At 35.4% G+C, this 22,342-nt stretch overlaps 1 protein-coding gene across 7 annotated transcripts in view; it reads left to right on the top strand.

The window, feature by feature from the left end:
- Positions 1-22,342, top strand: part of STAU2 (staufen double-stranded RNA binding protein 2) — a 305,621-nt gene that overhangs the window by 114,511 nt on the left and 168,768 nt on the right. For all 7 annotated transcript variants that reach the window (XM_055546281.1, XM_055546279.1, XM_055546280.1 and 4 more), the window contains 2 exons: positions 1,652-1,789; positions 10,618-10,749. In XM_055546281.1, the coding sequence (XP_055402256.1) occupies positions 1,652-1,789; positions 10,618-10,749 (270 nt within the window). The remainder of the gene's footprint in view (positions 1-1,651; positions 1,790-10,617; positions 10,750-22,342) is intronic.

Below are 22,342 nucleotides of genomic sequence, written 5' to 3'. Positions count from 1 at the left end.
CAGTTGTTCCAGTACCGTTGGTTGAAAGGCTACTCTTTCTCCACTGAATGGCTTTCGCACCCTTGTTGGCCATGTGTGTATGGATCTATTTCGGGTTGCGTTCTGTTTCATTGATTTCTTTCTCTCTATGCCAGTACCTCACATACTGTCTTTTTTTTTTTTTTAATTTATTTATTTGGCTGCGTCAGATCTCTTAGTTGCAGCACACTGAATCTTTGTTGCATCATGCGAGATCTTTTGTCGCAGTGCGTGGCCTCTGGTTGTGGTGCACAGGCTTAGTTGCCCGGTGACATATGGGATATTAGTTCCTCGACCAGGGATTGAACCTGCATCCTCTGCAGTGCAAGGCAGATTGTTAACCACTGGACCACCAGGAAGTCCCGGTACCACACATACTGTCCTGATTATTATAGCTTTATAATAAATCTTGAAATCAGGTATTTGGATTCCTCCAACTTTGTTCTTTTTTCCAAGGTGTTTTGATTATTTTTCCTTTGCTTTGCCATGTGAATTTTAAACACTGGCTTATTAATTATTACCCAAAAAGAGCATGCTGGGGTTTTGATTGAGATTGCAGAGAACTGGTAGATCAGTTGGAAGATCAATTGACTTTTTAAAAATATTGGATCTGTCGCTCCATTAACGTGTGCCTGTCCACCTATTGAGACCTTATTTAATTTCACCAGTGTTTTATGTTTTAATGGAGTGTATATAAATTATATTATACTGTATATATTCTTCTGTGCTTGTTCTTGCCACTTAACTTTTTTTTTCTTAAATTAATTCATCTTGATGCAGGTAGCAGTACTTAAACTTAATTTCCACTGCTGTATGCCTTTTCACTGTATGAACATGCCATAAGGTTATTTTAGTTTTTCTTTTTTGCTATTTTAAATAATGCAGCTGTGGATATTCCTGTACAAATGAACTGGCACATTTGGGTAACAGTTTTTTAGATGAATAGACTACTGAGGAATGGGTCATGGGCTTTAGAGACATTGCCAAATTGTTTCCCAATTTATATTAGGATCAGCACTGTATAAGTTTTGTTACTCCCCGTCTTCACCAGTTGGTGTTGTCAGACTTCTTAATTTTTACTAAATTGATAAGTGTGAAATAGTACCTCACTATGGTTTTAATATGCATTTTGAATCTTAATGAGATGAATTATCTTGTTATATGTTTTTTCTTCTGTTAAATATCTGTTCATCTCATTTGCTCAATTTTTTTAGATTGTCTTTTAATAATTTTTAGGAGTTTTAAAATATATATTTTGCATACTGGATACATCTTTTTTTAGTTATATATATTGCAAATATCTCTTCTCAGTTGATAGCTTATCTTCTTTCTTTTTGGTGTTTTTTGATAACTACAAGTTGTGAAACAACTCCTACTGTATTAAAGAGTTTAAAAGGATAGTTGACCCAACTTACCAATAATACCTGTGAGCCCTAAATCCTCTAGAAACCCTACTTTCAGATTCACTTTATGATTTTCCTTTATAAACTGTCTTGATTTTCATTTATTACCTCCAGTCATAGTTTTGCGGTGCAGAGGAGGAGGTGAGAACCATGGTTTCTTTAAGGATCCAGTAAGAAGTTTTACAAGCATGTTTCATATTTTGAAATTTTTTTCTTCAATTATTTTTTAGGCTGGACCAGAATATGGTCAAGGAATGAACCCCATTAGCCGCCTGGCTCAGATTCAACAGGCCAAAAAGGAAAAGGAGCCAGATTACGTTTTGCTTTCAGAAAGAGGAATGCCGCGACGTCGGGAATTTGTGATGCAAGTATGTCTCACTTTCATATTAAAAGATTTTTTTTAAACTACTGAAAACATTTAGAAATCCTAAGGCTAGAATAAAGATATGGTGGGAAGGAAGACTAGGAATTAATAGTAGAAGATAAAACTGTTTACACTTAAAGTGTTCATTCCCTCCAGATCCATCTACCAACTTGGTTGGAACATTCAAGTGTCAAGGACATGTCAGACTGGAGAGTGTGAGGTTTCAAAGGGACTATGAGCTCACCCAGAGTTCATCATTGAGAACGCCTATCTCTAACTTAATGTGTTGCAATTTGCAGCTGGAGTCTGTTAACTACTGGGAATAAAAGACAGATGGAATTAGAAACATGATTTAGAAGGATGGAGGTAGTAGGTGAAACAGGGCCAAGAGCATGAGCTTGCTTGTCGTTGGAGAAATTGAGAAAAGAGGGATAGCTGGCTGCCTAACTTTGGTGAGCACAGAGGGGCTCTGAGTTGCTGAGAGATTTAAGTGCTGCTTTGTACAGCCTGGAAACTTGAAGAGTTTATTGGTGTATTGGTCTAGGGGTGGGGACTGGGAGTGAGGTAGAATGCCTGAAATGCCCTCCTTTTTATTTTTTATTTATTTTTTTTTTAGTGTTGATGATATTTATTTATTTATTTATTTATTTATTTTTATGTATGAGACAATAGGATTTTGTGTGTGTGTGGTTTTTTTTTTTTAATTTTATTTTGTTTTTTAAACTTTACATAATTGTATTAGTTTTGCCAAATATCAAAATGAATCCACCACAGGTACACATGTGTTCCCCATCCTGCACCCTCCTCCCTCCTCCCTCCCCATACTATCCCTCTGGGTCGTCCCATCTTCATTTACCAACTCAAGTCTCAATATCATAGAAACCTTTCATTTTTTATTATGAAAATTTTAAGCATATCCAAAGGTGGATGGATATGTTTAATAGTACACAATAAAGGACAGTATAATGGAAGAGCACAACGGCTTCTTGGGGACTATGCCCATCATCCAAAAACAACAGTAAAGATTTCTGCTGTGCTTGGCTTTGGCTATCAATTTTTCCTTCTTCTCTTCCTCCCTTCTTGTTTTCCTTCTTCTGAAGTTTTCTAAAGCTAATTTGTAACCACATGTCATTTTAGCCTATATGCTTAGTGTGTGACTCTAAAACACATGGAAGGTTTTTACTTTTTCTTGCATTAGGTATGGCTCATTAGAATCCTCTAGCACCCAGTCTATATTAAATTCTCTTTATGGTCCCAATTGTTTCTGTTAGGTTATGGGCTTCCCTGGTAGCTCAGCTGGTAAAGAATCCGCCTGCAATTCACGAGACCCCAGTTCGATTCCTGGGTTGACAGGGGAATGGCTACCCACTCCAGTACTCTTGCCTGGAGAACTCCATGGACAGAAGAGCCTGGCAGGCTAGAGTCCATGGGGTTGCAAAGAGTCAGACACTACTGAGCAACAACAGGCTTGTCAAAGAAGCTTTTCCAGCCAAACCTGTGGATCTCACGTTTGATATAACCCAGTTACAATCAACAGATGTTAATTAAGTGCTGACCATATGGCAGACATCTAGACTCAAACATGGTATCTCACGTTGACTAACTTCTTGTGCATGTCTGAGTTTTACCTTCCTGACTAATTTATAACCTCCGTGTTTCTTTATCTCACAGTACCCAATATGGTGGAATGTGTATAGTAGGATCTTATAAACCTATGAGGTATATTTGTTGCCTGCCTGACTGAGAGCTAGTATGTTTGACTTTTGTTGGAGATATAAACTTATGTTGTAGTTACAAGTAAACCATGGTTGTTAACTTAGATGTCCAAGGAGGAGGGATTCTGCTGTGGTTACTAAACACGTGGTTTTCTAGATGTCATTAGGACCCAGAGCAGTGTTGTTCTAGTATTTTTTACTTTGTAAAGTATGTGCACCATTTTTCTTTTTACATTCTTAACTTTGAGGAATTCTAGAAAGTATTTTTTGAACTCCAAAACTTGAGGGAAAAAAGATCCACACCCCCCCCCCCCCCACACACATTTTAGACCTGTGTTACAAATAAAAACTGGCTTTGACTTTATTAAACAATTCCTTTCCTGTGGAATATACCGAATACCCCTTTTGAAAGAGGAATTTAGAATATCTTAGGCCAGCTTCCATTTTATGGGTATTCATAAACATTCTAGTCAAACAGGAACATTTGGCTGTGCTTTTAAATGTTTTCACACTGAATTCATATTGTTTTTTCCTTCTTCTGAAAGCCCCAGTGGATTCATTACAGTGCTGCTGTAACTTCATCAAAGTAAAGGGTTTTGTATAAACTGCTTAAACAATGTTATCATTTGTTATAATGGAATCATTATTATTGAATGTGGAAGTAAACGATCTAAAGATAATATGCTCATATTTGTCTATCACCAGAAAAACCCCACAAATAAATGTGTGTTATAAAATGGATGTCCTTACTTGTATTGATTACTAGGTAAAGGAAAATTTCCAGTGACACTATTTGGGCATTTAGGTCCAGAGGAAATTTTTTCTTTTTTTGGAAAGGGGTATTTTAATTTTTCAAAGAGAAAATAATGATAACTAAATTAATTGTGTATCTGCACATTTTATTATTATATGTCATATGTTAATTTTTCTACCTATCTGTGATTAAGATCTCAGGTTTGGGTTTTTTTTTTTTAAGATTTCAAGTTTTAAAAAATATATATTAAGGAAATTTCATTAATTTTTTGGTAAATGCTATTTTACCAGACTTCTTGTTAGTTTTTTGTAGACTTCATTAATGAATTAATTTATTATTATTATTTTAAAAAATAGTATCTTGAATTTTTGTTGGGGAGGGGACTGCACTGTATGGCATGTGGGATCTTAGTTCCCTGCTAACTGCTAAGTCGCTTCAGTCGTGTCCGACTCTGTCTGACCCCATAGACCACAGCCCACCAGGCTCCCCCGTCCCTGGGATTCTCCAGCCAAGAACACTGGAGTGGGTTGCCATTTCCTTCTCCAATGCATGAAAGTGAAAAGTGAAAGTGAAGTTGCTCAGTCATGTCCGACTCTTAGCGACCCCATGGACTGCAGCCTACGAGACTCCTCCATCCATGGGATTTTCCAGGCAAGATACTGGAGTGGGGTGCCATCGCCTTCTCTGACCAGGGATCAAACCCATGCCCCCCCAGTGTGGTAGTGCAGAGTCTTAACCACTGGACAGCCAGTGAAGTCCAGAGGATTTAATTTAAATGATTTGTTTAAAGACAAAAATCTAGTCGTCTTAAAATTATTGCATAGTAAAATAATTGAGTTTCTTTGTAGAAAAATTTACATTTTAATGTAAAAATCTTACAGTAGTCATAAATCTTGGAAGCTTTCTAGGAAGATGACTTTTGGAAGTTTACTTACATGCTTTGTTGTTATTTAGTCACTAAGTTATGTCTTACTCTTTTGCAACCTCATGGACTATAGCCTACCAGACTCCTCTGTCCATGGGATTTCCTAGGCAAGAATACTGGAGTGGGTTGCCATTTCCTTCCCCAGGGGATCTTCCTGAACCAGGGATTGAAGCTGTGGCTCCTGCATTGGCAGGTGGATTCTTTATACCACTCAGCCACCATGGAAGCCCATTTACATGCTTACTGACTTTTATAATGCAGTGAATTTTTTTTTTGTTTTGTTTTGAGTGCTCATTGTAAGTGCTGGCAGGGAACCAAAGTCCTTTAGCACAGTGGTCTTTTTCAGTCCTAACAAATAACTCTGGGGTAACCAGCTACTCACAAACTGTTGAACTATGGAACTATAAAAGCTCGTGTTAGGCAAGGGGCGAATGAATAGGAAAAATGAATCTAAAAGCACTTGTTCTGGAAGTAAGTCTTTAGGTGTCAGAGTAGGTCAGATGGAAAGCCAGCAGACTCAGATCTAAAATGAATGCTGTGATGGGAACCCCCTGTCCCAAGAACAGGAACCTAGAGGCAGAGGGTCTCAGGCTTGGGCAATAACTGAGATTTAAGGATGAAGGAGCCAAAGATTTGAATGAGAATGAGAAGAGGTATATAGCTTGTGAAAACAGTTGAAACATTTTTTTGCTTCTCCATTATCTTTCACTGCCATTTACTTTGGCAAGTCTTTTGACCCTCAGAGCAGCTTTCCAGCTTCAAGTTTTCCAGCAACAGCACAGGGTCTCGTGAAGCCAGGGAACAAACCAAGCACTGGAAAAAACAACAGGTAGCAGAGGCTGGCTCTAGCCAGGGACTTGAAGACTTTGTATATAGGGCCTGCTGTTCGGGTCAGGAGCAGGCCAACAGATACGGAAGGTGGTGCGTGTTCATCTAACTCCAGGCACTAGATCGGTGCTTCTAAGTGGGGTCCATAAGACTACTGTTGATTTGTTATGATGTGGTTTCAGCAGAAAAAGCAAGATGAAATGTTTCAAAAACATTGCACAGATCTGAACTATAAAATTTCTGATAGCTGTTAAGACATCCTTTAAAAATTTTTTTTTAATTTATTTATTTTTAATTGAAGAATAATTGCTTTACAGTAGTATGTTGGTTTCTACCAAACAACATGAATCAACCGTAGGTTTATCTATGTGCCCTCCCACTTGAACACCCCTGCCGCCTCCCTCCCCATCCCATCCCTCTAGGTTGTCACAGAGCCCCGGTCTGAGTTCCCTGAGTCATACAGCAAATTCCCATTGGCTCTGTATTTTACATATGGTAATGTATGTTTCCATATTGCTCTCTCCATACATCCCACCCTCTCCTTCCTTCCCCCACCCCAGCCATGTCCTTAAGTCTCTTCTCTATGTCTGTGTCTCCACTGCTGCTCTGCAAATAGGTTCATCACTACCATCTTTCTAGATCCTATATATATGTGTTAATATATGATATTTGTTTTTCTCTTTCTGATTACTTCACTCTGTATAATAGGCTCTACATTCATCCACCTCATTAGGACTGACTCAAATGCATTCCTTTTTGTGGCTGAGTAATATGAATGAACATTGAGTTTTTGCAAATGCTCTTGTTCAGTTTATGTGGGTGATCATATGATTTGTCTCCTTAACTGATTAATATAGCAAATAACATTGATTGATTGAATTCTGAATGTTAGACCTACCTTACATTTTTGAAATAAACTTAACTTAGTCATTATTTTTCTTTTTTTTTCACATTGCTTTGTTCAGTGTACTATTACATGGTTTAAACTAACATTTATGTTCATGAATGAAACTGGTCTTTAAATTTTTTTTCTTATACTTTTCTTGTTGGATTTTGAAACCAAAGTGATGCTTCACTGAATAATTGGGGATGGACTCCTCTTTTTTTTTTTTATTCTTGGATGCATTTTTGTAAGAGTAGCATTATTCTTCCTTAAATATCGGGTAGAACTTGCTAGAAAAACTCTCAGAAGTTTTCGTTGTGAAAAAGTTTTAAATTGTGGTTTTAACTTCTTTTGTAGTTATAGATTTATATAGTTAGGAGTTTATTCTATGCCAGTTTTGGAAATTTGTATTGTCTAGAAATTTTCCATTTTATTTAAATATTAAAAAATGTTAGCTGAGTTATTCAGTATCCCTTATTATTTTGTAATGCTACGGAAGGTTCATAATCTCCCATCTTCATTCTTAATTGTGTCTTCTCTTATTTTTTCTTGATCAGTCTCACCTTTGGTTTACCACTGTATTAGTCTTTTCAGGGAACCAGCTTTTGGCTTTTTGAACTTCTCTGTTGTACTTTGTTTTATATTTTCTAAATTTTTGCTCTTGTTTTTAATGTTCTGTTTCTTTGGATTTATTTTGCTGTTAGTAACTACTTGAGATGAATGGTTAGCTCATTACTCTTTCTAAGCTTTTATGGCTTATACGTTTTCTTCTACACCCTCTTTAGCTGCATCTTTCAAGTTTTGACATATTGCATTTTCATTATTACTTATTTAAAATATTTCCAGTGAGATGTCTTCTTTGCCCATAGATTATTTAGATTACGTTCTTTAATTTCCAAAATTGTGATTGTCTTCTTGTCTGCTCCTTCTATCACTTACTGAGAATAATCTGTAAAAATAAATCCCACTTTCACTGTGTATTTTCTATTTCTTCATGTAATTTTTTTCCTTTTTTGTTTGCTGATTTAATTTTTATATTTATGTTATCTCAGCATATACATGACTAAAAAATCATTACCCAGCTCAGGAAATGTACATGTGGATATAAGATGACTGATGTATATTTGAATGTATGGATGTACATACATGTGTGCATCTTGCTCACAAAAGAGAACTGTGGGATAGTTCTAATGATAAAAAGCTACCGTTTATTGAGCAATTACGCTATAATACACACTGTAGTTTACATACATTTTCTTGTTTAATTTTCAGAGTAACACTGTTAGGTCATTGTATTACCACTCTTTTACTAGTGAAAAAACTGGGGCTTAGAGATATTAAATAATTTGAATCAGTTCATGGGAAATAATGGAGTTGGATTTCATACCCAAATTTGACTCAGAAGTCTTTGTTTTTAACCACAGTATTGTATTAATCTTTATATGTACTCTTCAGAAACTACTTAATGTAATCCTTTGTAAACTATATAATTTTTTAAATTTATTTTTTTGGATTAAAGATTTTTTATTGGTATATAGTTGATGTACAATAGTATATGTTACAAGGGTACAGTATAATAATTTATAATTTTTAAAGGTTATATTCCATTTATAGTTACTATAAAGTATTGGCTATATGGTCTTTTCTGTATAGTATATCCTTATAGCGTATTTTATATATAATAGTTTGCACCTCTTAATCCCCTGCCTCTATAGTGCCCTTCCCTGCTTCCCTCTCCCCACTGGTAACTACTAGTTTGTTTTCTATATCTGTAAGTCTGTTTCTTTTTTTTTTTATATTTACTAGTTTGTTGTATTTTTAGATTCCACATATAAGTGACATCATACAGTATTTGTATTTCTCTGACTTATTTCACTTAGCATAATATCCTTTAAGTTCATCCATGTTGTTTCAGATGGCAAATTTTTCATTCTTTTTATGACTGCGTAGTATTCCACTGTGTATATAATTACCCACATCTTCTTTATCCATTCATCTGTTGATGGACACTGAGGTTGTGTCTTATCTTGGCAGTTGTAAACATTGCTGCTATGAACGTTGAGGTGTGTGTATCTTTTTGAATTAGTGTTTTTGGTTTTTTTAGATATATACCCAGGAGTGGAATTGCTGGGACATATGGTAGTTCCTTTTTTTTTTTTTAATGATTTTTATTGGAGTATAGTTAAGTGTACAGCAAAATGAATCAGTTATACATATACATGTTGTTGTTTAGTTGCTAGGTTATATCTGACTCTTTTGTGAGCCCGTGGACTGTACAGCAGGCTTCTCTGTCCATGGGATTCTCCAGGCAAGAATACTGGAGTGGTTTGCCATTTCCTTCTCCAGGGCATCTTCCAGACACAGGGATCAAACCTGCGTTTGCTGCATTGCAGGCAGATTCTTCACCATTGAGCCACCTGGGAAGCATACATATACATATATTGACTCTTTTTAAGATTCTTTGGGAGAAGGCAATGGCACCCCACTCCAGTACTCTTGCCTGGAAAATCCCATTGACGGAGGAGCCTGGTAGGCGGCAGTCCATGGGGTCACACAGAGTCAGACACTACTGAGTGACTTCACTTTCACTTTTTACTTTCATGCATTGGAGAAGGAAGTGGCAACCCACTCCAGTGTTCTTGCCTGGAGAATCCCAGGGACTGGGAAGCCTGGTGGGCTGCTGTCTACGGGGTCGCACAGAGTCAGACACGACTGAAGTGACTTAGCAAGGTTCTTTTCCTATGTAGGTCATTACGAGTATTGAGTTGGTTCCCTGTGTTATATAATAGGTCCTCACTAGTTACCTATTTTATGTATAGTAGTGTATATATCTCTAGTCCATTCTCCCAATTTATCCCTCCCCCCATTCTGTTTTTAGTTGTTTGGAGAAACTGCCACATTGTGTTCCATAGTGGCCGCACCAATTTTCATTCTCAGCAGCAGTGTACAAGGGTTCCCTTTTGTCCCCATCCTTGCCAGCATTAGTTATTTGGGATATTTTTGATGATAGCTGTTCTGACAGGTTTGAGGTAATATCTCATTTTCATGATTAGCAGTGCTGAATATCGTTTCATGTGCCTATTGATCATCTCCGTATCCTCTTTGGAGAAATGGGTATTCAGGTTTTCTGCGCATTTTAACATTATTTTAAATGGCAACAATGTGAATTTTAGCCTTTTCAGTTTATTAATTTAAGTGAAGAATACTAAATGTAGTCATAAGCAACTCTCTACAATGTGAATTTTATTTTTCTGCTTACATAAATAAGTTTATTGTTTAAAAATCAAAGAATATAGAAATATGTAAGGAAATAAAAATGTTCTAAGACTGTTGGTTGGATGGCATCACCAACTCTATGGACATGAGTTTGAGCAAGCCTCAGGAGTTGGTGATGGACAGGGAATCCTGGCATGCTGCAATTCATAGGGTTGCAAAGAGTTGGACATGACTGAGCGACTGAACTGAACTGAACTGAAGATTCTGTCATCCTGACATAACCCCTCAAAATGTCCTCAATTTTGAGGACCAGATTTCCATACTTTTCTCTGTGTATGCATTCATATATATATATATATATATATAAAATATAAAAGGGACCATAATTGCTATTTTATTATGGACTGAACTTTATATTTTTGAATGCTAGAGAGCAGAATACATTGCTTAGTGATGTTAATGTTTGTTACCAAAGCAGCTGTCATTACATTTCTTACTTTATTCTTACCAGGTCAAGGTAGGGAATGAAGTTGCTACTGGAACAGGACCTAATAAAAAGATAGCCAAAAAAAATGCTGCGGAAGCCATGCTGTTACAACTTGGTTATAAAGCATCCACTAGTCTTCAAGATCAGCTTGACAAGGTGAGAGTTAAATTTACACGGATAAGTTCTGTCCTGTCAGAGTATAAAAATAATGAGCAAGTTCTGTTCCAGTGTTCCTTGACTCAGTATTGTCTTAACTAGTGTAAAGTAGATGTCAAGTTTTAACTTTGCCAAGTTGGTACTCTTATCTTCATATCTTTAAAGATACAGATTCTCCTGATACAAAATAACCACTGTTTAGGGGTCACAATAAAATATTATAATCTTACAATTAGAAAATATTAAAAATTTGCTGTATAATTGTATATATTTTATATAATATTAGTACCAGTGTAGTAAGTTTTACCATACTGACTAATGATATATATACCCAGTTTTTTAATTTGTGCTTTTTAAGAATGGAGGTTGTTAGCCTTTATTTCTGCAGTACAGCTGAAAACCCTGGAAATAAAGATCCTGAGTTATCCCTTTAGGGCAGGAGCTATATAGGACAGACACTCTATAAACTGATTTTTCTATTTACTTTAAATTAAAGGTAAACTCAGAGGGTGTTTATTTTCTGCCAAGACTTGTGTTCATGGTCCCCTGTTTCTTCTGCAGCAGGTAATGACATCATTAACACCTGCCTGCATTGCAAGAGAAGCTGAGAACCCTGAATTCAGGACTTGGCAGTTAACTTGGCAGGAACTGACTTCATTTCACATTGTATTCAATTATCATTTTATCTATACATATGTAGAAATTATTTTTATTAAACATTTCATTTGTATGAACATTCCCAAAACAAGCTTAATAATTATTTCTGTCATAAACAATATGGTTTTTTCCATGCCATTTTCTCGCATACGGATTCTATTTCAGGGATATTTTCAGTTTCTGCAGGAACATCTTTGTGAAGTTTGGAGTAAAAATGAAATTATCTATTAAAAAATACTTAGAGACACTTTTTAAGGTGCTGTAAATATCTAGGCAGTTATTTTGAGTGATTAAACATTATTTATCTGTGTGATATCACTGGAGATTTCAGTTCTGTTTTTATAACCTGGCTAGTGAATGTGTTTTCTTGTTTTAAAAGTATTTGTAACATGAAACCTAACACGTGTTCAAATTTCTGTAGTTCTTACATTGTGTATATGTTGTTTTAACTTAACACATTTATATTGACTTAAAACTGGTAAGTGATTTATAAAAATATGTCAGAATAAATCTCGTAGATCTTTATTTGTAAGTTAAATGAAAATAAAACAACAAAACACCAGCATTAATTTCATTAATTAGAAAAACATATTTTTGCATACCCACTGTGTTACTAGTTAGGGTTCTCCAGAGGAACAGAGTCCCACAGGGAGTGTGCATGTGTGTGTGTGTGTATGTGTATGTATCACACAGAGACTTATTTTAAGGAATCGACCCATGAAGTTTTGGATGCTTGGCTACTCCAGAATTTGCTGGGGATGCCAGCAGGCTGGAGATTCAGGAAGGAGCTACAGAGTCTGGAGACCATTGACTGGCAAGCTGCCTCTCTTTCCAGGGAAGGTCAGCCTTTGCTGGCCTTCAACTGACAAGGCCCACCCACATTCTAGAGAGTCAGTTTTTTTACTCTTTAGAGTTCAGTGATTTAAATGTAAATCTCTTCCAAAAACACCCTCACAGAACACCCAGAATAACGTTTGACCAAATATCTGAGTACCTAGCCCAGACAAGTTGACACATAAAATTAATCATCACACCCACTAAATGCCAGACGCTTAAAACTGAAGATAAGATGACTGGAATTTGGTCCCTGCACTCAAAAAACTGACCAGTAAGTGTTAGAGGAGTGAGGAGCTTACATCACGTAACAAAAGTTACAGTATAATTAAAATTCTAGGTATGTGAAGATGAGTCTGGAAAGTCAGGAGTAGCTGAGATGACTATTTTTATGTGAAGTAATGTGCTTTTGAATTACTCATTTGAGATTTGAGCTTGAAAATGGCATGATCTGGTTTGCTTTCTACGTAGGACAGCCCCATAAGTAATGTAGTGAATGGATGCGGGCAGGATGGGACTGAAGGCAGGGAGGCCAGTGCTAGCAGAATTGTTCAGGTGAAAGATACTGAGGGGCTGAGCTAGGGCAGTGGTGTAGAGAGGAGAGGGAAAAGACGCCAGCCATGCTTCTTAAGTGTATGTGTTAAGATTTCAGTAGCCGATACAATGCATGGAGGATACAGAAAGGAAGAATACCTGTAAAAAAGAGAGTAGGAAGAGACTTTACGGAAGAGGTGCCTGGTACTTCCTTGGTGGTGGTCCAGTGTTTAGGACTTGGTGCTTTCACTGGCCTGGCCCCAGGTTCATTCCTTGGTCAGGGAACTAAGATTCCCACAAGCAGCATGGCATAGCCAAAAATAAAAACAGTGGTAGTTGTATGCTGCAAAGATCAAGTAAGAGGAGTTAGTTAATTCCTTGATTTGTCAATAAGAAGAGCTTTTGAGAATGTGACAAAAGCAATTATAAAAATAAATCTTTAAAAGTACCTTTTGAAAAGTTGGCTTTTTAAAAAAATAATCAAGGTATGTACGTAACTGAGTGATGATGGTGGTGGTAGTTTAGTTGCTAAGTCGTTTCTGACTCTTGCGATCTCATAGACTATAGCCTGCCATGCTCCTCTGTCCATGGAAGAATTTAAAAGTGCAAAAGAGTGAACAGTGAAGAAAAAATTAGCTTCACTTTACCCCGAAACCCTCAGATTTGGTCTCTTCCTAAAGGTATCTCCCATGTTTGTACATCATTTAAAATAGTGTCTGAATATAGTCAATCTTATATAAGGATTAAAAAAAAAAAGAAGATAAATGTCCTCACAAAGATATTCTGCATGTATGTACTAATATATCTCCACTTTAAAAACATTAAGATTTAGTGAATTGCAGCTTAATGAATTTTGACAAGTGTGTGTATATGACCACATCACAATTAAGATTTATAACATTACTGTTACCCCAGTTTCTTAATGCCATTTTATAGTAAATGTCTTTCCTTTTCCTCAGCTCCTGACAAACGCTGATCTGATTTCTGTCTGTACAGTTTTGCCTTTTCCAGAACGTTGAATAAATTGAATGGTACATTATGTAGCCGTTTGTGTCAACCCTTATTGTTGAGATTGATCCATGTTGTTGCATTTATCATTTGTTTATCATTTGTTATCATGTATCTTTTCTGTTTGTTATTGTTGTATTCTTTACCAACATTTAGGTTTTCAGTTTGAGGCTATTGTAAATAAAGTGGTTATAAACATTCATGTACAAATCTTGACTGTATATATTCTCTAATATAGCCTGTTAGGTACATATTCATATAATAGTGCACATGCCACTTTATTAGAAACAAGATGTTTTCCAGAGAGGTTGTAGCATATTCATTTCCACAAGCAATGTTTGAGATTTCTGCTTACTCCACATCTTCTCTAGCTCTTGGTATTGTCAGTTTTTATAGCTTTGATGATGGTATTAGGTGTTTAATGTTGTTTTATTGGATTTCATTTCCATTTTCCCTAGTTAATAATGCTGACTAGTTCATCATATATTATTTACCACTCGTATCTCTTCTTTGAAGTATCTGTTCAGAATTTTTGTCTTTTAAAAAATTGGATGGTTTACTTTCTTATTATTGAGTTATAAAAGTTCTTTATATATTTTAGATGCCAGTGCCTTATCAGATAAAAGATTCTTGTCTCTCACTTTCTGTCTTCTCTTCTCCTTTTTTTACATATGTTGTCCAGTTGTCCAGACACCATTTGTTTAAAAGATTAATGCTTTTTCCATTGAGTTCATTAGACCTTTGTTGAAAATGAGTTGACCACTTATGTGTGGATCTGTTTCTAGATTTTCTGTTTGTTAATCTGTATGTCTGTTCTTCAACTGTACAACTGTATGTAGAGTGTACCTTTTTTGGATAAGGTTTGAGATCAGATAAAGAACTTCATCTTTGTTTTACTTTTAAAAAATTGTTTTGGCTAATCTTTATATTTTCATAATAAATTTTTAAATCAATTTCTACCAAAAAAAATCCAGTTGGAATTTTTCTTTGGGATTGTGTTGAATGTTACATAGATCATGTTTGCATTTATTAATGTATCTTAAAAATATTGAGTCTTCCAACCTTTGAACAAGATCTTGATCTGTTTATTTAGGTTTCTTTTTTTTTTTTTTTTAATTTTATTTTTAAACTTTACATAACTGTATTAGTTTTGCCAAATATCAAAATGAATCCGCCACAAATATATCCCAGCAGTGTTTGTACTTTTTTATAGAAATATCTTCCACATTTTTTATGTTTATCCCTAAATGTTTCATGTTTGTGGGTGCTATTAGTAATGGCATTGGTTTTTAATTTCAGTTTCAAATTCTTCTTTTCTAGCATATAGAAATACAGTTGTTTTTATATATTGACTTTGCATCCTGTGACCTTGCTGAACTGACTTATCTGTTAAAGTAGCTTATTTTGTAGATTTTTTGCAATTTTCTGCATTGATGATTGTGTTATCTGTTAATAAAGACAGTTTATTCTTTTCTTGCTAATTTGTATGCTTTTATTTACTTGTCTTGCTTTATTGCCTTGAGTGAAACATCCCATTCAGTGTTGAATAGAAGGTTGATTGTTGAAACAGAAAAACAGGTATCTTGACTTTGTTCCCGATCTTACAAGGAAATTGTTCAGTGTTTTGCTGTTATATACATGATGCTTGTAGGTTTTTATACATGCTCTACATCAGCTTGATAGTTCCTAGTGTTCCTGCTTTGTTGAGAAGTCTCCCCACCGTATGTTGAATTTTGCCGAATGTTTTCTCCGCATCTGTTGATATTCACATGATTTTTCTGTTTAGTTTGTGGATATGGTGAATTTTTTTTTAATTGATGGATTTTTAAAATTTATGTGATACAGGTTTCCCCCACTATCTGAAAGTAAAGCAATTCCTGTGAAACCTTTTGTAAGCCAAAATGGCCTGATACAAAGAAGCAATTACCTTAGGACTCATCTTGCTAATGAATGGACAAAATAAATCCAGACAGAACACAGATTCTCACACACGGTTCAAAGCCGTGGTGACTGGATGCTGAGATACTGAATATAGTTGCCACTCTCACTGCTCCTGGTGTGTGCTGCCTCAGTAATGGCTAGCTGTGAAGTAAAACACTGAATGGTATTTTTTGTTTTTCCATAAAAGTGAAAATCCTCTTTGGATTTCTTTTAGTTAGCAAAAACAGGTACTAGTGCATGTCTTTCATAAAAGCAAAGTGACATAAACTTTTGAAAAATGTGAAATACCTGTATATACATACACAGCAAAAAATTACCATTTTAACCATTTTTAGGTGTACAATTCAGTGGCATTAAGTACATTTACAGTGTTTTACAACTATCTCAACTATCCACTTCCAGAAAGTTTTCATCATCTGAAGTAGAAATACTGGTTTTAGTATCATTATCAGGGTAGTGCTAGACTCATATAGTAAGTTTGGAAGTATCTCCTTTTCTTTCATCATCTCAGAGAGTTTGGTATTCTTCCTTCATTAATCGTTGAGTAAAATTTACTGGTGGAGCCATCTGGGTTTATAATTTTTTTTGTAAGAAGGTTTTAAATATAAATTGATGTAAAAATAGATATAAGACTACTCAGATTTCCTACTGTTGAGCGAGCTTTGGCAGTTTGAATCTTTCAAGGAGTCTGTCCATTTTCTCTAAGCTGAATTTAATGGTATAAAATTGTTCATAGGATTCCTTTGTTATTCTTTTAGTGGCTATAGCATCTTTAATGATATTTTCTCTCTCATTTCTGAAATTGATAATTGTTTCTTCTCTTTTTATATCCTGATGAATCTAGCTAGGGGTCTGTCAATTGTTTTTATCATATTCAAACAAGATTGTGATTTCATTGATTTTTTTCCCCTGTTATTCTGTTTTCAGTTTTACTGATTTCTGTTCTTTATTTTATCCTTCCTTTATTTGCTTTGGGTTTAATTTTCTGTTCTTTTTCTACTTTTGTAAGCCAGAAGCTTAGGCTGTGGATCTGAGAATTTAGTGATATATATTTCTCTTTAAGTACTGGTTTAGCCCTGGCCCACAAATTTTGAGAAGTTGAGTTTTTAACTTCATTTCATCAAAATATGTTCTAATTTCCCTTTGGTTTCTTCATTCAAGTCCTATGTCTCTTCTGATTTTGTTTACTTCTTTTATCAAGTGCTAATGTCACCAACTATAAATTTGAATTTGACTACTTTCAGTTTTATCGGTTTTATGTACTTTGAAGCTATGTTGTTATATACATATACATTTAGGATTGTTATATCTTTTTGATGACTTTACAACTTTATTATTATGTGATTTTCTTTCCATCCCTGGTAATATTCCTTGTTCTAAATTCTTTTTGATATTAATAGTCACTTCAGTTTTATTTTTATTAGTGTTTGCATGGGGTATTTTCCCCCCACCATTTTATTTTTAGCCTATCAGTGTCTTTATGTTTAAATTGGTTTCTTTTAGAAAGCATATAATTGAGTCTTGCTTTTAAAAATACCCTTTGACAATCTCTACCTTTAGTTAGGAGTGATCAGACCATTTGTACTTATTGTAGCTTTTGGTATGGTTGGATTTAAGCTTTTCATTTTTCTAATTGTTTCTATTTGTTCCATTTATTCTTTGTTCACTTTTTTCTCTTTGACCTCTCATGTAGTCGTACATTTTACTTACCTTTATATGTATAAAACCCATAATTCATTGTTACAAATTTCGCTTTATGTAGTTAATTTTCTTTCTATGTGGTTAGAATCACAGAAAATACATTTAACCTCATTTTTACCATTTTCAATACTGTTCATTTGTTTAGATCCAGATTTCTTTCTGGTATTATACTCCTGTTTGTAGAACTTCCTTTAATACTACTTGTATTAGCAGGTCTGCTGGCAGTGATTTCTGTCAACTTTTGTTTGATGAGAAATTTATTTTGTATTCATTTTAGAAGTTACTTTTGTGTGGGTATAGGATTCTGAGTTTTTCTGTTTCTTTCAGCACTTTCAGAGATCTCATTCAATTGTCTTCTGACTTGCATAGTCTTTTGTATGAAGTCTGCTGTGATTATCTTCTTTTTCATCTTGACATGCTTTCTTCCTCCCTCTAAAGGCCTTCAGAAATGTCCTTTTTTTAATTAGTTCTTGGCAGTTTAACTGTGATATCTCTAAATTTGATTCTTTCCTTTCTTTCTCCTCTTCTTCCCTCTCCTCCTTCGTTTTCTTTTTCTCCCTGTCTCTTCATTTTCTTCCTCTTCCTCCTTCCTTTCTTCTCCTTTTTGTATTTTTTTCTGCTTAATGAATATGAATATATTGGATCTGTGATTTGTTTTTTTTTTTTTTTTTAATTTTTGTCAGATTCTCAGCTGTTATCTTTCTTTTCAGATATTTCTTCTTCCTTTTTTTCTCTCTCCTTGGGAGTTTACAGTTATATATATGGATATATATATCACTGAAAATGCTGGGGAAGATGAAATGTTAATGAATTCTAAAAGACTGTGTGAGGGTCAGCACAGCAGTTTAGAAAAACTAGAAAATTTAGACCATTAGTATTGTCTTATGGATCCAGGATTTTCTGTTCCTTTTTATTTTTCACTCTGTTTTTTTTGTGTGTCTCAGTTTGAGTAATTTCTATTAATTATCTGTAATATTACTGACATTTCTTCAGGTGTGTCCATCTGTTAATAATGTTATCAATATTAATTTTAATCTGTGGTATTTTCCCCCTAGGATTTCCATATGCTTTTCTTATAAGGTTTCTGTTTTTCTAATGAAATTCTCCAAATATTCATGCATGTTGTCTGCCTTTTTCATTAGATCTTTTATCCTGTTAATCATAGATATTATAAAACTTATTTCTTAGAGTTCTAGCACTTGGGTCATCTCTGGGCTCTGTTTTATTGACTTGTTTTCTTTTTAATTTTCATTTATTTATTTTTAATTGGAGGATAATTGCTTTACAATGTTGTATTTGTTTATGCTATATTACAACATGAATCAGCTATAAGTATACGTATATCTCCCCCCCACCACCACCCTTGAGCCTCCCTTTTATTGACTTCTTTATCACTTGACATATTTATTTTTGCAATTTTGGGTGTCTTATAATGTTTGAATGAACACTGGACATTGTGTATTGTGAAAGAGTAAAGGCAGAGTTAAGTAGTACTTATGTTAAGAAACAGGCATGTCTCCCTTTCTGTCAGACTGTTAACATGGAGGGTGACATCAATCCAGTTGGTAGTTAAGCTCATTTTGGGTGTTTTGTTTCCATAGTCACTATTAACTTCAGGTTCCTTTAGCTTTGGTTTGCCACTGTCTTTGTTTTGTGTGGGGTGAGGTTTGGGGAAGATTTTCCTCAATATTTCTGCTCCATCCTCTGGTTTCATCAGTCCTCTCTTTGCTATGCCATGAGGTAAGGGATATCTCTCTGCTCCATAGTCAATTGCTGTTGTTTATTATTTGGTTGTAGGATTGTGTTGGGTATAGAAACATAGCTCTTGATTTTCTTGTACAGCTTCATTCTCAAACTCTGTGTGCCTGAGTCTCAGAAGTGGGTTTTTTCCTAATGTTTCTACCTCCTTCTCCATGATAGCCAGACTTTACTTTTTTTTTTTAATTTAATTTTATTTTTAAACTTTACATAATTGTATTAGTTTTGCCAAATATCAAAATGAATCCGCCACAGGTATATATGTGTTCCCCATCCTGAACCCTCCTCCCTCCTCCCTCCCCATTCCATCCCTCTGGGTCGTCCCAGTGCACCAGCCCCAAGCATCTGGTTGTCTTAGGTGCAGTAGAGTTTTCCAGCCCCTTCCCCAGCATTTTCAGAAATCTGCTTAATATTGGTGCAGGGATTTGCTCTCAAGGTTTTCACCTCCTTCTTTTTTCCCTAGGAGCAGGTAACTTTTGCTTCTAATCTTTTTGCAGAAACAGTGAGTCCTTGCCTGAGCTTTTGGAGCAACAAAATTTCTTGCCTTATCTCAGAGGCAGATAGGATATGTTTTTCCCCTTTCTCTTGTAGCTTGTGCTGTTTGCTTTGTGTAAAAGAAGAGTCTAGTGAGTGAAGTCGCTCAGTCGTATCTGACTCTTTACAACCCCATGGACTGTAGCCTACAACACTTCTCCATCCGTGGGATTTTCCAAGCAAGAATACTGGAATGGGCTGCCATTTCCTTCTCCAGAGGAGTGTGCAGATTTCTGAGCTGTTCTCTCTGCTTCACACCTGCACCACTGAGTGGGGCTCTTGGGTTCTCTGCTGTATCTCCAGTTGTCCTGACTTCCCAAAGGAAGCCCATAGAAAAGAACTTCTCTCTGGAGTTCCTAATTTTTCTAAACTGCTGTGCTGACCCTCACACAGTCTTTTAGAATTCATTAACATTTCATCTGCTTTCTTCTTACCAATATTTTTGATATTCATCTCTTTCTTCTTTGCCAATGTTGAATTATTTTGTGAGCTGAACCTTGCCTCAGAGGGCTTTGTCACTCTCTAGAATTCATGTCATCTGTTTGCTTTACAATCTCAGATCTCTGATGGGTTTGAGAAAAGTTATGATTTCTTACATTGTCTGAGTCGTTGTTACATTTCTACATTCTAAGGAAGAGCAGAACACTCTTTACTTTTTAAAAAATACACTGATCTTGCATCTTGGTTTTTTTTTTTTCAATTACATGGGGTTTCGGTTACAACTTAGAGCTTGTTCCGCATCAAGATGTAACTGGCATGTGCTTCATTCTTTGTAATATTTGATTATTATATATTGTTCAAAGTAATACTCATATGTATAACAAATCAAGACTTAGTCAAGATTAATGATATAAAGACTCAAGATTTATAATAAACCATGCTGTCCTGCCCTGGGACTGCCCATTTCTGTTATCTTTTTTACAGAGGCAACCACTTACTACCTGTTTTAGCTGTTCTGTTATTTTGTACTGTTAATAACTTACACTGCAGTTTCTTGATTTTTTTTCTTTTTAGATGTTACCTGGGTTCCTGCTTTGAAAACCGAAGAGTTAGTTTTCTTACTCAACATGTATAGTTTTCTGTGTCTCTCTAACTTATCCCTGTTACCCTCTGCCAAGTAAACACTTCATGTACTGTTTAGTTTCTTTGTTTTTTCTTTCTTGGAGTTCTTTATCTTCCTCTTCTATGTTGGATTGTTTGATCTGCTGAAGACCCAATGTTTTGGTTCTTCTCTTCACGATTTCCCTGTTAATTCCTTTTGCCTCTCTCTTGTTGAGTTAGTTGCCTGCTTTCTGGACAGTTTCCTTGCTCTTAATTTATTTTCTTGTGTTGATGGAGTACATGCTTTCATCATTTCCTGATAGAGAATGCATGAGTAATACAGTTTTTTGAGACCTTGTAGTTCTGTTATATCTTTCTATTTCCCCCACACTTAATTGGTAGTTTTTCTGAGATATAATTCTAAATAGGAAATATTTTTTCCACAGTTTTGAAGGCATTGTACCAATGTTTTCTACCTCTCAGCATTACTGTTGAAATTCCAAAGTCTTCGGATTCTTTAGCCAATTTATGAAACTTTTACATTTCCTGTCCCTCGTGATGCTTTTCTCACATCTTTTCTCAGAAGTTCTGAAATTTCTTGAGTGACTGATTGGATTTGTGTATTCTTTGATAAATTGTTTTTGGGTGTTTGGGTTTTAATCCAGAAATTCGTGTACTTTAAAAGTGAGGAAACTTTTATATTTTTTCTCTGATGATTTCTTTCCTTCCATTTTTGCTGTTGGTTCTTTCTAGGATACCTGTTAGTCTAAAGAGTGATTTTTTGCTTCTTTCTTTCTCCCTTCGTTTCTTTTCTGTTTCTCTTTTTGTTCTGTTTACTGGAGATTTCTTCAGTTTTGTCTTCCAGTCCTTCTTTGAAATATTTTCCTTTGGCTACTGTATTTTTTATTTCCCAGAGCTATTCTTCATTCTCAGAATATTCCTTTTTATAACCTCTTGTTCTTGTTTAATGGGTATAATACTTCTGTCTCTCTGAGAGCTTTTTTTAACGATTTTTGAGGTTTTATTCTGTTCCCTGTGTTATGCTCACCATTCCTTGTAGATTGGGAGACTGATTATTGTCTTTAGAGGCCCAGTGATAAAGGGAGCTGGGGAGCTTATCTTCTAGGATGTAACTTTGGAATCCATCTCTCTTTTCAATGTGGTGTATAGATCCATCCCATCCTCAGCTGTACCTGGTGTCCAGAGTCTCTTTGTTTTAGGCCTTTCTGAAGAGGCAACATTTTAGGAAATTTGTCTCCTTGGGGTCACAGAAGTGACCTGAAAGTTTCATAACATTTGAAAGACTTCCAAACAATCTTCCTATTTTCATACTCTTCCAGGATTCATCTTTAGAAGTACCAGGTGTGCTTCTGATTCCTGAGGCTTTCTGGGGTCCTGAAGCACAAATCAGTTTACTCTTTGTAAGCTCTTTGTTAGCTTCTAGCTCTGCAGGTGAGGTTTCAGCTGGCCCACACCTGCTAAGTTAGTTATAATTAATGTACTCTCCATGTTACAAATTTTGACTTTTCTCTTCTCTTGATTCCTTTCATATTCAGGGGAGGCTGGGGGCAGAGGGAAGGAGAGA

Source organism: Bubalus kerabau, chromosome 14 (genome assembly GCF_029407905.1).
Source record: "Bubalus kerabau isolate K-KA32 ecotype Philippines breed swamp buffalo chromosome 14, PCC_UOA_SB_1v2, whole genome shotgun sequence".
NCBI classification, from domain to species: Eukaryota; Metazoa; Chordata; class Mammalia; order Artiodactyla; family Bovidae; genus Bubalus; species Bubalus kerabau.
The sequence above is the reverse complement of the archived record's forward strand: the minus strand, read 5'-3'. Positions and strand labels throughout refer to the sequence as shown.